Source organism: Acanthochromis polyacanthus, chromosome 12, assembly GCF_021347895.1.
Source record: "Acanthochromis polyacanthus isolate Apoly-LR-REF ecotype Palm Island chromosome 12, KAUST_Apoly_ChrSc, whole genome shotgun sequence".
Taxonomy (NCBI): Eukaryota; Metazoa; Chordata; class Actinopteri; family Pomacentridae; genus Acanthochromis; species Acanthochromis polyacanthus.
Window position 1 is genome coordinate 34,188,982 of NC_067124.1, and position 17,168 is coordinate 34,206,149.

The following is a 17,168-nucleotide window of genomic DNA, read 5'->3' on the forward strand; positions in this document are numbered from 1 at the left end:
AATGTGATGATTTTGCATCACTTTTAATGTGTTCCTGGTATTTTGTCCACCCCAGTAACACACAGTGCAGCAGGCTGGAAGCTTGAAACACTTAAATATAATGCAGTCCAGTACATTTCCACCACCTACGATGATGTCAGTGCTAAACATTAAGCAAAATTATCCCCATTTTTGACAACCTCGACAGAAACTGAAAATGTAAAAGTTTTGTGAAGGCAGATTTGATTGCAAAGTTCTTCTAATTTGCATCAGATACACACGTGGACAAAATTGTTGGTACCCCTCAGTTAAAGAAGGAAAAACCCACAATTCTCACTGAAATCACTTGAAACTCACAAAAGTAACAATAAATAAAAATTTATTGAAAATTAAATAATCAAAATCAGCCATCACTTTTGAATTGTTGATTAACATAATTATTTAAAAAAACAAACTAATGAAATAGGGCTGGACAAAAATGATGGTACCCATAACTTAATATTTTGTTGCACAACCTTTTGAGGCAATCACTGCAATTAAACCATTTCTGTATTTGTCAATGAGCGTTCTGCAGCTGTCAACAGGTATTTTGGCCCACTCCTCATGAGCAAACAGCTCCAGTTGTCTCAGGTTTGATGGGTGTCTTCTCCAAATGGCATGTTTCAGCTCCTTCCACATATGTTCAATGGGATTCAGATCTGGGCTCATAGAAGGCCACTTTAGAATAGTCCAACGCTTTTCTCTCAGCCATTCTTGGGTGTTTTTGGCTGTGTGTTTTGGATGGTTGTCCTGTTGGAAGACCCATGACCTGCGACTGAGACCAAGCTTTCTGACACTAGGCAGCACATTTCTCTCCAGAATGCCTTGATAGTCTTCAGATTTCATCGTACCTTGCACACTTTCAAGACACCCTGTGCCAGATGCAGCAAAGCAGCCCCAAAACATTACTGAGCCTCCTCCATGTTTCACCGTAGGGACAGTGTTCTTTTCTTCGTATGCTTGGTTTTTGAGTCTATGAACATAGAGTTGATGTGCCTTACCAAAAAGCTCCAGTTTGGTCTCATCTGTCCAAAGGACATTCTCCCAGAAGCTTTGTGGCTTGTCAACATGCATTTTTGCAAATTCCAGTCTGGCTTTTTTATGAGTTTTTTTCAGCAGTGGTGTCCTCCTTGGTCGTCTCCCATGAAGTCCACTTTGGCTCAAACAACGACGAATGGTGCGATCTGACACTGATGTACCTTGGCCTTGGAGTTCACCTTTAATTTCTTTGGAGGTTGCTCTGGGCTCTTTGGATACAATTCCAACGATCCGTCTCTTCAATTTGTCATCAATTTTCCTCTTGCGGCCACGTCCAGGGAGGTTGGCTACTGTCCCGTGGGTCTTGAACTTCTGAATAATATCAGCCACTGTTGTCACAGGAACTTCAAGCTGTTTAGAGATGGTCTTATAGCCTTTACCTTTAAGATGTTTGTCTATCATTTTTTTTCGGATGTCCTGGGACAATTCTCTCCTTCGCTTTCTGTTGTCCATGTTCAGTGTGGTACACACCTTTTCACCAAACAGCAGGGTGACTACTTGTCTCCCTTTAAATAGGCAGACTGACTGATTATGAGTTTGGAAACACCTGTGATGTCAATTAAATGACACACCTGAGTTAATCATGTCACTCTGGTCAAATAGTTTTCAATCTTTTATAGAGGTACCATCATTTTTGTCCAGGCCTGTTTCATTAGTTTGTTTTTTTAAATAATTATGTTAATCAACAATTCAAAAGTGATGGCTGTTTTTGATTATTTAATTTTCAATAAATTTTTATTTATTGTTACTTTTGTGAGTTTCAAGTGATTTCAGTGAGAATTGTGGGTTTTTCCTTCTTTAACTGAGGGGTACCAACAATTTTGTCCACGTGTGTATCACAGATATAGCAACTGAAGCGGCGATAAAGTGTATTGTAACACAGTCTGTAGAAATGCAGGTGATTGGCACATTAAATTAAACATTTGCATTTTACTGCATAATGTTTCAACTCAGTTGTGTGTGAATATTGATTTGTGTTCCATAATACAGTGAAGAAATGTGGTTTATGTACAGAAGCTGCCACACTAGAGAAGAAAAACAGATCAGTGTTTGGAAAATCTTTGTTCTAACAAAACACTTTCACGTTATTATGTCATACCATCTTATCAACATTACAGACCTTTCTTGCTCTAACAATGTACTGTTAACCTGAAGCTTGTTTGAGAGTGGAGAACAAATTATTTTCGGAATATGGCTCATTTACACAATTTGATTAAGTTCTGCTTCATGCCTGGTTTGACACATTGCCAGATTTTCCTGTTATTGAGCGTGATGAGCATGATTTTGGAATAAATTATGTATCCATGGAGCCTTCTGTGCCTCACCACCTGATCAGCGAGAAATAAGACTACCTCCAGCCCCACAAATCATGCAAATGAGCCATAATCCTATTTTTTTGTTCTCTGCACGCTGTTTCCCAATTCAAACCTAAATTTTACCTGATAACAATATAAGTTACCACATAAGAATGAAAAGTAGTGTTACTTTAACGGGAAAAGTTTCTAGTATGACATGATAAATTAGCACATCATCATAACAGTCTTAAAATGCAAAAATCCTTGTTATGCATTGCATCATAGTGTGATACTGATGCGTTTTCTTTCCTCTGATGCAGTTTGACCAATTTCTGCTTCATGCTTTGGTCTAAACAAGGCAAGATTGTTCTGTTATTGAGCTTTGTTGGTCTGTTACTCTGATAGGTCATGTATCTTTTGTGGCCCTCCAGCTGATCAATGAGAAAAACGTTGCCTCCAAATGGTCGCACACATGCTTTCCTCTTTTTTTCCTCTTTTAAATTTCTTCTTTTTGTACACATACTTACAAGCGCTGCCACTAGCGGTTATTTCCTCAATTAATTGAATAGTTCTGGCTATAAAAGATCAGAAACAGGTGAAAAATGTTGGTTAGTGTCATCAACCCGAAGAAATTCAGTTTACTGTCATAGAGGCGAAGAGAAACCAGAAAGTATTCATACAGAAGAATCAGAGAATTTTCTTTGAAAATGGCTCAAAGCTAATAACTGACTATCAGAATAACTGGTGATTTATTTAGTACCTGACAGCTAATCGATTAAAATTGTTGCAGCTCTAATACATGCATGTGTATTATGTATATTATTGATGTTAAAGCAGAGAAACATTGTGCATATAAGATGTGATCAGCCCATCTGAGACTGGAGATAAATTAGTAAGAAAGAAACCAGGAAATATTCACATGTACGAAGCTAGAATCAAAGAATGTTGCCTATTATTCTGTGAAAAATTGCTCAAACCATTTAATCTATTATCAAAATGCACACACTATCACCCGCAGCGCTCAAAAACTGCAGAATCTTAACATATCTCAACCGACTATGAAGTAAAATGGAATAAAATTGTGTATATGAGCCAAATTCTTCAATTGATCTAATTTTAAAACAGTCTCCTGATTCAAACATGAGTTTTACTGAGCAGAAGTCATCACGTTTAAATGTTTCACAAATTAATGCATTTATTATTGTAAAAAATACACTTTATTGTTCTAATGTCATACTCTAATTAGTTGGAATGACCTGTAGTATTATCTCTAATAAAAAAATACACTTTTCGTGTTTTTAACAGGACACTGATCTATTTTTCTTCTTCGAATGTGGCAGCAACATGCGGTTGTACATAAGACAGGACTGAAGTCTGCTGTTATAAAATGTTTAGGGTTATGCTGTGGTGGTGTTGACCTTTCTTTTATAACTGCCAATGTTTTTGTTTTTTTTTTAGAAACAGGACTCTGTAGACGAATCCCATCCTCTTGTGCACCAAGTGTCCAATGAGAGCAGAGCTTCAATAGCAGAGTCTTTGTCCGAGTTCTTCGATGCACAAGAAGTTCTGCTTTCGGCGAGTTCTTCTGAAAACGAGGTAATTGCAAAGCTCTTACCATCGGATGCTTCTTGTGCCTGACGCTCAGAGCTAAATAATGGAATTATCATTACTGCTGAGTAATTTGTCTTGTTTACTACCAAAACCTTAATGCCAGCTCTGCAGCAGCTATTGTCTGACAAGAAAAGCTTTGAGAAATTGAGAGAAACACTAATCCAGGGTCTAATTCACCGCCCGAGGTTTTTCATTTCTTTATTGCCTACACTCAAGATTTCCTCATTTCTCTGCCCTTCTCTGTCTGCAAATTGTGTTCAGTTTTTAAGCACTGTGTCACAAGACAAAATAGAGAGAAGTGTTAAACTTAACGTCATCAGAGCAGGTATTTTAAAGTCTTAAATAAATGTTTTTATGCCTCATGTGCAAAAACAAATATTCCCTCGATTACTTCATTCTCCTCTTCCTTCAGTGTTCATGCGGCAGGCCTGATGAGATAGCAGCTTGAGCGGAAGCAATGTGAAAATGGAAGTTAATTACTTTAATCTAAAAATACAGCAAGATGAGGTACAACTCTGCCACCAGGTCCTCAGAGAGCCTTCTTCTCCAGTGTAATAGATCTCCTGCTGACGTGACAGGATGTTGAAAGAGACCTGCCCAGCCCCTCTCTGTCTGTGATATTAGAAATGTACCTTTAGTTCTGTTTTTTAAGGTATCGGAGGATGACTCATACATCAGTGACATTAGTGACAACATCTCCATGGACAACTTCAGCAACGAAAGTGAAAGACCAAACTCAGGCAAGCTAAACACGGCTCTGACCTCAGTGTGAATGGCAGACATTTGTGCACAACACAACACAGCAGTAACCTTATTAGTTACGATTTAATATCAAACTATCCCTGATGTGGAGACAGGATCAATCAGGATCTAAGTGCAAGTTATATCGTTTACTTTTCTTTACCTCAGACAGATAAACTGTCACAAAGCAGAGTCACTGTTTATTCACTGATTTTTTTCTGTGCTCCATGACAGCTGGAGATTGTTTTACTGGTCATTTCAAGTCTTTTTTTTTTTTTTTTAGATTAAAGAGATTTGTCAGTTTTGCAAAAGAGTATTTGCTGCAGTGACATTATTGTGCAGGTTCATGCATTATAGAAAGCAAACTCGAATCAGTAAATGCCAAAACATGGCAGCAAGGAGCACAGCCACAATGAGAACACACTATATTGTACCATATGTTGGTGTAGTTAGAGAAATTATCATCATATATAGACAACATTTTCAGTGTTGGAATCATAAATAAACTCTTAAATTCTTGTCTGCAGGTGAATTTTCCTCTTTAAATGCTCCACAGCATCCTTTCTCTGAAGTTATTTTGAATAATAGTCACCGTAATAACCAAAAAGTACTACGTTAGTTCATGCATATAAAATTGTTGGTGTCATTAATTGTAAAAACTTAGTGCTCAGCATCTGACTCCTTAAGTCTCTTATAGACATATGTAAACTTTCAACAAGCCTCTATATTGTGACAGCATAACAGGATTCCTAAAACGTATCTAGCAACTCCTATAAAAGCGTCTTTCTAGTGGCTTTTATCACACACGCTGCACCTTACCTGGTCCCTTATATGTTTTCCTCTCAGGCTCGGTGGAAGAAGGCACTGTGATTTGTCAGCGTCGGTCCTGCCTGCCCACGCCCAGCCCCAACAACAGCACCATCAGCCTGTGGCACATCCTCAGGAACAACATCGGCAAAGACCTGTCAAAGGTGGCGATGCCGGTGCAGCTTAATGAGCCACTCAACACCCTGCAGAGACTGTGTGAGGAGCTGGAGTACAGCGAGCTGCTAGACAGAGCCGCGAACACACAGGACCCCTTTGAACGCATGGTGAGATGGCAGATTCTGTTTTCTTTCTGAGTGTGTGGGCAATTTCTCATTGTTCAGAGCGCTTGTTTGCTTTCAGGACTCAGTGGGTCTCTTCTGAGGAAAGCAGTTGCTCTTGTTGGAACTAATGTGACAGCCTTGACAGGAGTTTTATGAAAGAGACTTAGATTTTTTTTTTGTAGGTAGCAGTGAGTGCAAACTATTCGTCACATCTCAGCCCAGGTGTTTGTACTGTCTGTTTGTGTGATATGTTGAGTTCAAATGAAACAAAGGGGAAGCAAAAAGAAACTTGGCATCTTTACAGTGTTAAAGGAATAATTCAGCATGCTTGTTCTTGCAGTTAGATGTGAAAATTATTCACCTAATATTGCAATTATTCACTAAATATGACACTATAGCCAGGTGACGGTAAGCTTAGCTGACCATAAACACTGCATACAGTGGAAATAAGCTAATGTAGCTTTGCCCAATTTTATCAAAAAGTCTGCCAACAAGTTTAAAGCTCGCTAACTGACATAGTATACTGTTTGTTTAATCCCTATAGAAACACTTTCTATAAACTTTGGACAGCCAGTGCAACACTTTTCCCGTCACTAATTGTATACTGACTTAAACTAAAGTCGTTTTCAGACACTGACTCTTTTCCATCAATTTGACGGTATCTCAGTGTATCAGCCTCACGTCTGATTAAGCATCCTGCTCACTTTTCTGAAAAAGTCACAACAGCAGCCTTACTAGGTCAGATCTAATGACCTTTCTGTATCACTTTTAGCACGGCACAAGTCTAAACTGTATGCAGTCACATTAACATTAAAGGCATGCACAAGCGATACACTTTTTTTTTTCCAGAAACAATGTTGATCTAAAAACATCACACAGAGCAAAATGTATATTTGACTGCCAAATTCATGAAAAATAATCCTAATTATTTTGCTCTATAATTTCAAAACTGTTCACTACAAACTGAAATGTCCACAAAAACTTCACTTCAATGAAAACAGAGACTAACCGCTCAGATTCACTTAAAATGGATGTAATCTAAAACGGAGCTGAAGTTTAGTTTGTTGCCTCGAGCTGTTTTTAGGAGTCTTTCCTCTGAATTTATTAAATACCTGCAGCATCAGACCGCAGCATGGTTCACATGAGTGTTACTCTAAGAGTATTACTCCTAGTTTTTGGTTTAGAATCCGTCTTTTGTTTATTATTGCATTTGTCTGTATTATGCATTATTTGATGTGCTGTGCAGTCAGAGTGTAGTACAGCGTGTACTGTGGTTCTCTCTGTCTCTGTGGTGATTCAGTCTAAATGCAGCCATGTGGAACTTGAACATCTATGTAAGCGAGACAGTATGCCATCACGTTAACAGAAGCAATTTGAGGAAGCTTTTCCCACATTTCAGCCCTAATATTGGTCCAAAAACATCACGGACTGCAAAAACTGAGGCTTTACTGTGATAAAGATGATATTAAGCATCCATAATAACAAGATACACCACAATAAATGTAACGTTTATGTCAAAACATTAACAGGAGATTAGGTTTAGTTAATTGCTTCCAGATGTTTGTAGTAGTCTTTCCTCAGAGTTTATTAAATATCTACAGCATCCGACGGCAGCAGATCCATATGAGCGCCTCCAAACCAACTGAATTATGCACATTTACACATGTGAAGCAACAGCAGTTACTTCATTAATTATTCTGAATTATAAATAATCCCCAACATGGATAAAGGATCGATCAGGATCTAACAGCAGGTCACAGTGTCTCACACAAGGTCACAGTTTATCCGCTGCGGTTTAATCATTTGCTGCATCATCACATCTGTCAAGATATTTTTATTCACGCATGAATAGAGTTGTTAGTGTTTAGAAATTATAAATGTACCGTCCAGTGTTGAATAAACAACAAATGCATGTGTTGTGTCTCTTTCCGTCACTGTGGCGGCTCTGTTTGAATGTAACCATGTGGAACAGTAATTCTAAAAGCGACCTATGACTGAATAGTGAAGCAGAAATTTTATGTATCCCATGTCTGAAAAGGACTTAATTGTGTGTTGTTTCCTGCTTCATATTTACTGCATCTCGTTTAACTCCCAGCTAGAAAGTGTAGGTGTAAGTGTACTTTAGGGTGACCATACGTCCTCTTTTGCCCGGACATGTCCTCTTTTGAGAGGCTGTCCGGCCGGCGTTTATAAAGTCCTTCAAATGTCCGGGTTTTTGATCTTGCCTAGCTTGAGCGCGTCACAGACCAGTGTATTTATCATTCACTTTGAATGGTTCCTTTGGAAACACGCTCTGAGAGGCGGAGTTTGAGCCGAACCCCGGAACGCTCCACACTCACTCACTCCTCGCAGGCTGACAGGCAGATAGGCCACTGCGAGAGAACACTCGAACCGAAAGAAAATAGCGAAACGCAAATGTCATTTCACTGATGAAATGCGAAAAAAAGTACCCCTGTTTTCGTCCAGGTCGTGTCAAATGGGAGGCAGAATGTACAGTCTGCAAAGCTGGGACTTATGTCTCTGTAGCTAATAAGAAAAGGAGAAAGAAGGAAAAAAAGACTGTTGACTTGAGGCATTATTTCTATATTTTTTTCATTTGCCATTAGACACATTATTTTGAAGAATGGGCTAACTGAACATTGAAGAATAGGCTACCTCTCTTTTTTTCTTTTTGTTTAATATTTTGAGGCATTATTTCTATTTTTACATAATTGATAATTGGGAGGTTATTTTGAAGAATGGTACTCTACGTCACTTTTCCTAACTAAGGTGTAAGTGTCAGACTTAGAGATGATTATTTCTTATTTTGTTAAACATCTGAATACATGTGTTCCTACACAACTTGAGTCAATAATTATTAAAGACTAGAGCATGCCATATTTGTATGTGACTGATTATATTGTTTAGGAGAATTGCTTTAAATTAATAAATATATTATTTATAAAGCAACTGTTTGAGTTTTTTGGGCTATTTTTCTGTATATTCAGGTAAAGTGTTCTTTTCTGGGGAATTCAGAATATCTGTTGAACTGAGTTTGAAGCACAGAAAGCCCCCTAACCCATGGAAAACCCCTAAAAATGGGGGGGTGGGGGTGGGGGTGGGGGTGGGGGGACTGAAAATTTTTCACGCGCAAGCTGGAAGTGTGTCCTCTTTTCAGAGAAACAGAATATGGTCACCCTAGTGTACTTTCCCAAAACTATGCAGTCAAAGCAAAGGTCACCAGTACAAAAGAGAATAAAGCGTGTATTTCAAGCATAGACGTGGCAATTACAGTAAGCTGAGACTGACTTAAGTGACTATCAAAGAGAGCTGTTGCCTCCCTCTACACCAAGGAGTCAGGCAGTCTCCTGTCAGAGGGTTTATCTAGAGCTAAAGCTTGTACCAGCCCGGCTCATTAAGCTTTACGCGGAAGAAATTCTGATCCACCTTTGAGATTTTCAGCAGGAAGAAGGCATGATTCAGACAGCTTTCCGTTCTTTTCGGCTTTGACGTTTGTGCTGACCAACCTTCAAGTCATTTCCTTGGTTAAAATTTGCTCATTTTGCGTGGGAGGTGTCGAGATGCAGCCCGAGGAGTCACACAGGAAACAGGAACATGAATGAGAAAAAGTGAAATGGAAAGCGGTTGATGTCGATGCGGTACAAACAGAAACAACTTTATTAGTCCCACAAGGGGCAATTTGTTGGCAGCGGCTCGCTGTAAAACAACACAAGCAGACAAATAAGTGATACAAAGGGAGTCGTGTGGGGGATAAAAAGCGAAACCTCTGTAAAAAAAACCGAAATCCATAAATAAACTCAATAAATACCAATAAAATAGATCAGATCAGACATCCATCTACCACTGCAGGGACAGTGAAAGCTCCAGTCTGTGGCCTCTCATAATGAGGTGGAGTAATTACCAGCACTCTCTTGGCTCGATGTTGGAGGAGGATTCAGACAGACAGTTTCTCTGTTCATTACAGCAAACAGGATAAGAAATTTGAACTGAGGAGAATCAAAATGGGATGTGGCATTCATTATGAAGCATTAATGTGAAGGCACTAACATGGATATTTGCCCATATAACTCATTATTCTGTAATAACAATGAGCTATTTGCTGTACTTGTTTCCCTTTTTCGGTTTTTCTAGATTTATATGGCTACGTTTGTTGTATCCGGCTACGCGTCCAGCTACTACAGAACCGGAGGAAAGCCTTTTAATCCCGTCCTAGGAGAGACGTACGAATGTGACCGGCCAGATAAAGGCTTTCGATTTGTTGCAGAGCAGGTATGCAGGAGTTTTGGTGTTTGAATTGATCAACAGTAAAGCAATCACAGTGTTCTGTCTAATTTAAATGATTGATTGCACTGAATTTACTCACCGAGTCAATTTAAGGTGAGGCAGGTTTGTTTGTATGGCACCTTTAAAAAAGCAAGGCAATATAAAGGACTATATAGCCCCTTTCTGACATGCACTCTTTTGTCTGTCTGAATGCACACTTTGTTGGACCTTGTGACATTTCTGAGTAATTTTAGCACAAAACAATGGCTGATTTCATTAATGAATAGTCAAGTTAAGTCAGCTCTTGTCTTGTAGGCCAAGACAAGCAAATAATTTAAGTTGTGTGAAGCGATTTGAGTTTTTTTCCCCCACATTTCAGCACCAATATGCACCAGAAACATTGCATAATTGACACAGTTTTCTGCTAAAATTAGAAAACATCTCTTTTTCACTTCAGCCTACAATTTCACATCTATCACAAACTGAAATGAGCATACAAATCAGACTTTATTGCCGTGAGGACAGAGTTTGTAGCCATCAGATTAATGATTCTCAAACCAAACATTGGCAGGAGCTGAAGATTAGTTTGTTGCTTCCAGCTGTTTGAGTCTTTCCTCTGAAATGAGTAAAGCAGCAATTTTACATATAGCCATATAAACGAACCAATATGTTTGTTCTCCTTTACAACACCAGGTCAGCCATCACCCACCAATCTCAGCTTGCCATGCAGAGTCCAAAAACTTTGTGTTCTGGCAAGGTACTGGAAAATAAATACATTTGCAAATCTATTGTCAAAGCCTGCAAATATCACAATAGCAGCTGGTTGAGCAGTATAAATGCTAATTTGGACTGCTGCTTTTCTCTGCCTGATTCTGCAGACGTGAGGTGTAAGAACAAGTTCTGGGGAAAGTCCATGGAGATCGTTCCTGTGGGTACCACTCATGTCACTCTGCCAGGGTGAGTCTCTTCAGCCTCATGTACACCAGCGCTGGACAGACGCCCGGGCTTGCCAGCATTACACAACCTCCATGCAGTGTTGCTCAATGCAAAACTGATATTAGTTTAGACTATTTTTGAAATACAAATTATACTTTATTATTTGAGGTTTTTAGGAACAAGGTTAAAAAATCTGCTAAAAAAAGTTGTTGGCAGCTAAGCAACAAGAAGCATACACTACAGGCCGAACATTTGGAAGCAGCTTCAAGTTTCTGTTCACAATGTCTTTCTTAAACACCAGCATGAACTCTATGGATTTTTGGGATGGCTTTGCTTTTCATTTATTTGCATAATTTTCCTAAGTTTATCTCCACATATACATGAATGTTACCAGGCAATTGCTGAGTAAAAGTTCAAAGAAAATAAGGGCTTAGTTTTAGAGTTGAGAAGATTTGCAAGTGTCACAACTTCAGTACAAAAGTAAAAAAACAAATTATAGTTTGCATTATTCACTGCAGCTATTTGACTTTCGAGTGATTTCATACAGAAATCCTAGTAAACCTTCACTGTGTCTATATTTCTATAACAACCACTGAAAGAAACAGCTAAGTTATTAAGCAAGAGTACAGATACAAATACCTGATAATTATAGTAAAAATGTATTCTGATGAGTGACTCTTTTTAAAATAATCATGCTTATTTTGTTGCAAACTATACCAGTTATCCTTTTTTGTACAAATTTGATATTGCTTCCAAACTTTTGACCTGTAGTGTAACTGGCTGTAGACAACAATTACAGACATCTTTGTGACAGAAAAACATACAGTTACAGATAAAATCTTTGCGTTATTGTTCCGATTCCCCGCTCCAGATGTGGAGACCACTACGAGTGGAACAAGGTGACGTCCTGCATCCACAACATCCTCAGTGGGCAGCGCTGGATCGAGCACTATGGGGAAATATCCATCAGAAACTCCAACAGTGATGTTTGTCAGTGCAAGATCACTTTTGTTAAGGTGAGGCGAGAAAGCAAAAAATAAAAATGCTACATCTGTATGCAGGGATATAACCATCCATCCAACCTTCATTACCACCACAAACAATGTGCTGCAATGCAAAAGTCATTCTTTCTTTGAAAAACAGAGATTTCTTTGAGAGAAGTGGGCCCATTTACACAATAATCAAAACGCCAATGTATGTTGAAGCCTCATGAATTTCCATGTACAACAACTTGGTTCATTTTTTTAAATGTAAATTTGGCTTGTAAAGCTGAATTTTATATGGTAAAACATGTTTTTTGGGGTAACCTGTGGAACCTGTGACAAGATTTCCTCTGAGATTTTAAAAAAAATCTTCATTGTTTTTGGCTTTACAAAAGGCTTTTTCAGCAGTGACTGAAGTCTTGATCACATTTTTTTCTTACCAGCAGCTATTGTGCTTTCACAGTCTGCTGCACTCATTCACAAAAAAGGAAAACGATATAAGCATGAGCAATTATGGCAATGAGCCATGACTGTTGACATAAAACATGAATCAGAATGAGAAATACTTACAGACATTTGGTAAATTAAAGCAAGAATAGAATAAAAATAGACTACAATAGAATAGATCTTTATTGTGATTGTTACACAGCAACAAAAGGCTAACTTAGCCGCGCTAGACAACCCACGGCAACGAATTTAATTCTCTGCCAGGGTGGGTCTAGTTACCCTCCATAAGGCTCGAGGCTGGATTCTCCTAAAACTGGCCGGACCAATCACCATGAAGTGCAGAGTCAGAAGGCGGGCGTAACGAAGTGACGACAGAGGCGCGACGATTCTGACAGAAACAACCAGTGCACAATAAACAGTTATCTTTCGACTCGGCTTTGGCCACAGCCCTTAAAGATTTGAAGCTAAAATTCAACTTGAAAGATAAACAAAGGACGGCACTTAAGTGTTTCATTGAGAAGAAAGACGTATTTGGACTTATGCCGACGGGATATGGCAAATCCTTAATATACCAGTTGGCTCCGCGGCTCCGCTGGTTGCGAAGCTAATGGAACTTAGCCACAATCCGCCGGTGCTCTCGGAACTACGTCAGCCTATTCGTTGCGTCGATTGGTTGTATACCTACCCAATTGCTGCAGAGGGATTTGATAGACAACCTTTTAGCCCGCCTGCCTCCCTGTCGAGCTTCCCTAGACCCTTGTGCCGTCAGAAACATGGGTGTAGCATGGCTAGGCTAACAAAAGGCAGTTTAGCAGCGTCAATTCTATTCTATTCTACTCGCTCCTAAAAAAAACAACATGAACAGCTTCAGTGTGACCTTTGCATTGATTCTTCAAGTCTCCAGAACTCTACTGGATTGACTGAACACCAGTTTTCTAAAAGATATCCTCTCATTTGGTGTGTTGATGATGATTGTGGTGGCTGTTTCACACGTCAGTCCAACTCTTCTACAGGTGTTAAAATGGTTTGAGAAGTGCTGAGTGTGAAGGCCATAGCATATGATTCACATCCTTTTCATATTTATCAAAGTCATCAGTGACCCCATGTTCCCTGAAGGGACAAGTGTTCCCAAACCATGCCATCAAAACACCCTCACAGCAGAACAGAGCCACCACGTACCCTCAGTGGGGAGGCTTTTCCTTTTTTATGTCACCCATCTATATTTTCCAAACATAAACGAGGGACGTGTAATTCCTTAAGACACTTCCATGCAAGTTTTTCTACCTCTTAATGGGAATCTGCTCTTCAAACAGGCGTAAAATCGATTTAAAACCATCACAGAGTTAAATTTAAGACTTTCAAAGACCGATTTAGTGCAACATAGAATTCAGTCTTACAGCTGCACTAAAGTATGATGACAAACTGAAAGATATTGCAGCATCTTAATATTATTTATATATGTATATTTTGAATTATATTACTTACTATTTGATCTATTTACACAGGCAGCCAAACAACTCTACAGAAAACAACAAAAACACATTCAGTAGAGTAACAATGATTAGGTGTTTTCCCAAGCTTAGTGGAAAATGATATAGAATATAAAAAGTTACCCTGCAACTTCATTTATACATAACCCTCTGAGCCACAAAGTTCACCAGCAGGCTTTAGAGGCCCACTATCTCTAAATAAATTCACCAATCTGCACAATTTATCAGAACCACGAGCTGTTAAAACAGAAAGAATGAGCAGATTTTTTTTTTTTTACCTCCAGTTGGTCTTTGAACTTATTGTGAGCAGTGTGCAGTTCTGTCTGGAATATTAAACAAATCTAAGCTTAAAATCATGATATATCATCAATCATTGATCATTTTATTCTACATGTGACATTTTGAGAAACAGCTAAAGCAAACTGTTTGCATCAGATTCTGTAAAAAAAAGAAAAAAAAATCCGTGCTCCTCGCTACAATTGATAGGTCATGTCTGACTCAGCATCAACCAACAGAGATTCAGGGACAGACTGGGATTACCCACAGCAGATAGGAAAAAGCAAGGAAATTAATAAAGATGTACAGTCTATAGTATATAAAGTCATATTTTTTTTCAAATGATCATAACACTTGTGGGTATTGAGTCAATATATTTTTTTAAATTTTTGGTAAAACAAGTAAAGAAATTACATTTTGTTTTTTTCTTCACTGAAGATTTCTTTTTGGGCATTTTATTAGTCATTACAATTTTGTTTTTCTGCACAAAAGTCATTTTTGAGTTTTCTCTCCTGCTAGCCGTGATCGTGCTGTTTCCACACAGGTGCAGTACTTTAGATTGTAGTGAAAATTGTGCCCACAGTGAGTAAACATGGTATCGGAGCAAAAAAAGAAACTACTTAGGTTGTTAAAACACAAAGGCGGTTTGAAGTGCAGCTGCGTCTTTTATGCTCTCCATGCTTTGAATTGATTTGTAGTTCTGCAGAGGATTTGACCTTTGACTGTTGCTGTATTTTTCACAACACCTGATGAATTTGTAATGCATTTTCAGTCAACGTCTTACATTTTTCATATACTCAAAGTAATCTATAACACAAATAGTCGAAGGAATAAGCAGATTTTCACTGAAGATAACTATGCTGGATCACAAAATGTATCATTTCTGAAAGAAAGTATGATTTCTTCAGCTTTCGTGATGTAGAATTCACCGTGACCTAAAGTCAAAAATGATCAAAACTGTAAAATATAGTGATGCATACATGATAAAAATTGAAATATATCCTCTGTTTCACTGTATGTTTGTCTCAGTAGATATTTCTCTATGACCCTGCAGGGAGTTTTCTCACAATAAATGCTGTTTTCCCTTCATTAGTCCCCACCGCTCCTACACAGAGGTTGCTCTTCACCTGCATACCAGCAAGAACCCCTGCACGTTTTTAGCGTCTGATATATGGAGGCTGTTGCCAAGAGGAGAAGGTTAATTGCTTTAGCGTAAGCCACTTGAAAGACTACCTGAAGCTGTGCAGGACAGCACGTCAGACATGTCAGAGCTCATTATGCATCCTGCACTCTCATTATGCACAGCAGCCGGGGATCAGAATTGTTGACGCAACAGCAACATCTGCTGACGGCAAAAGGGCATCATCATGATCTCAGCATGCTCACCTACTCTTCTATACTGCTCTTGTTTTCTCACAGGCCAAATACTGGAACTCAAGTGTGAATGAGATAGAGGGAGCGATCACAGATAATAAAGGAAAGGTCATCCACAAGCTCTTTGGAAAGTGGCACGAAGCAGTTTTCTGTGGAGACCCGCCTTCAGCTAAATGCATCTGGAGAGCAAGTACGACAAGCATCTTCCACATGAAAAATGCTTCTATAATGTGTGTATTTGTGTGCCTGCTGCAGCTGACGTTGTTTGTGTTCAATGTAGATGCAATGCCAGTGGACCATGAGCAGTACTACGGTTTTACAAAGTTTGCGATTGAGCTGAATGAGTTGGAACCTTCCCTTAAACTGCTGCTACCACCAACAGATACCCGACTACGAGTAGACCAAAGGTGAGAGGAAAACAAAACCTGTTAGTGTATTTACATGCACTTAAAGGCACTCGCCAATGAAAATTTAGGTGTTTTTTTGTTGGCATGTCCATGTCATGTTTTTATCATTCCTAATCTGTCAACCTTGAACCTGCAGTGTGTTAATAAGAGTCCCACAAACACGAGTTCAGATTTTTGGGGTTTCATATGCAACAAATCTGATGAACCAATCCTGCTAACTTGCAGCGTGGAGCTTTTTAAATCTTTTTTTGTTCAGTGCTGGTTTCCTGTTTAAACAAGTTTGCTTAAATCCAATAAAACAACATGCTATAGTGTAGTGTAGAGAAGTTTTCAGCCCTTTTCAGAAGTGGGATGCATAACATTGCTGTCAAAGTCATTTCTTCATTCGGACAAACCTACCACAGTGAGAAAGAGAGCAATGCTGTTACATGTGTCATACATGTCAGATGTATGATACGTATGGATGAAGACTGAATCAAAACTAACAGGAAATTCATCTGTCAATTATTAATTAACTAATAACTATTCAATTAAACACAATTTCTCATCTCAAAGTGGAGAACCTTAAAAAATGACACAGAAAAACCCAATAAATTTAACATTTTCTTTTGATTTCCTCTCAGCATCACTGTACAACACCCATCAGCTAATAATATAGTTTATTTGTGATTTTCTAAATGCTGAAAATGTTGTCCTCGTGTGATGATAATCTAAGTACTACATTACCAGCAGTAAAATAAAAATATCCCAACAGCTGTAGTGGCGCTCAGGACTCCGCATGAGAATGGCTACTATGTAAATAATGATTTACCTGCAGCTAATAAACTGTGACTGTGTGACCTGCTGTTAGATCTTGATCGATCGTGCCTCCATGTCAGTGATTAATGAAGTTACTGCTGTTGTTCCACGTGCATCAATGCATGCAACTTTCTCCATTTAGAGACGTTCATATGGATCCTGCGGTTGTCTGATGCTGCAGCTGTTTAAGAAACTCGGAGGAATGACTCCTACAAACAACCAGAAGCAACAAACTAAACCTCAGATACCGTTAGTCAACATCTAGATTACATTCATTAATGGTAAATCCGATTAATCTGATCAGTTTCAGTTACACTAAATCTGAAATAAATGTGAAACTCTAGGGGCAAGTGAATGAGAAAGAGGTAGGGATATTAGATTCATGCATATTAAAGGAGGAAAA

The 17,168-nt window shown here is 38.7% G+C and overlaps 1 protein-coding gene across 4 annotated transcripts in view; it reads left to right on the plus strand.

The window, feature by feature from the left end:
• osbpl3b (oxysterol binding protein-like 3b) overlaps positions 1-17,168 on the plus strand; it is a 58,473-nt gene that overhangs the window by 38,666 nt on the left and 2,639 nt on the right. For all 4 annotated transcript variants that reach the window (XM_022194488.2, XM_022194486.2, XM_051957040.1 and 1 more), the window contains 9 exons: positions 3,810-3,947; positions 4,615-4,702; positions 5,550-5,794; positions 9,923-10,060; positions 10,748-10,811; positions 10,933-11,011; positions 11,862-12,006; positions 15,606-15,750; positions 15,841-15,967. In XM_022194488.2, coding sequence (XP_022050180.2) covers positions 3,810-3,947; positions 4,615-4,702; positions 5,550-5,794; positions 9,923-10,060; positions 10,748-10,811; positions 10,933-11,011; positions 11,862-12,006; positions 15,606-15,750; positions 15,841-15,967 — 1,169 coding nt within the window. The remainder of the gene's footprint in view (positions 1-3,809; positions 3,948-4,614; positions 4,703-5,549; positions 5,795-9,922; positions 10,061-10,747; positions 10,812-10,932; positions 11,012-11,861; positions 12,007-15,605; positions 15,751-15,840; positions 15,968-17,168) is intronic.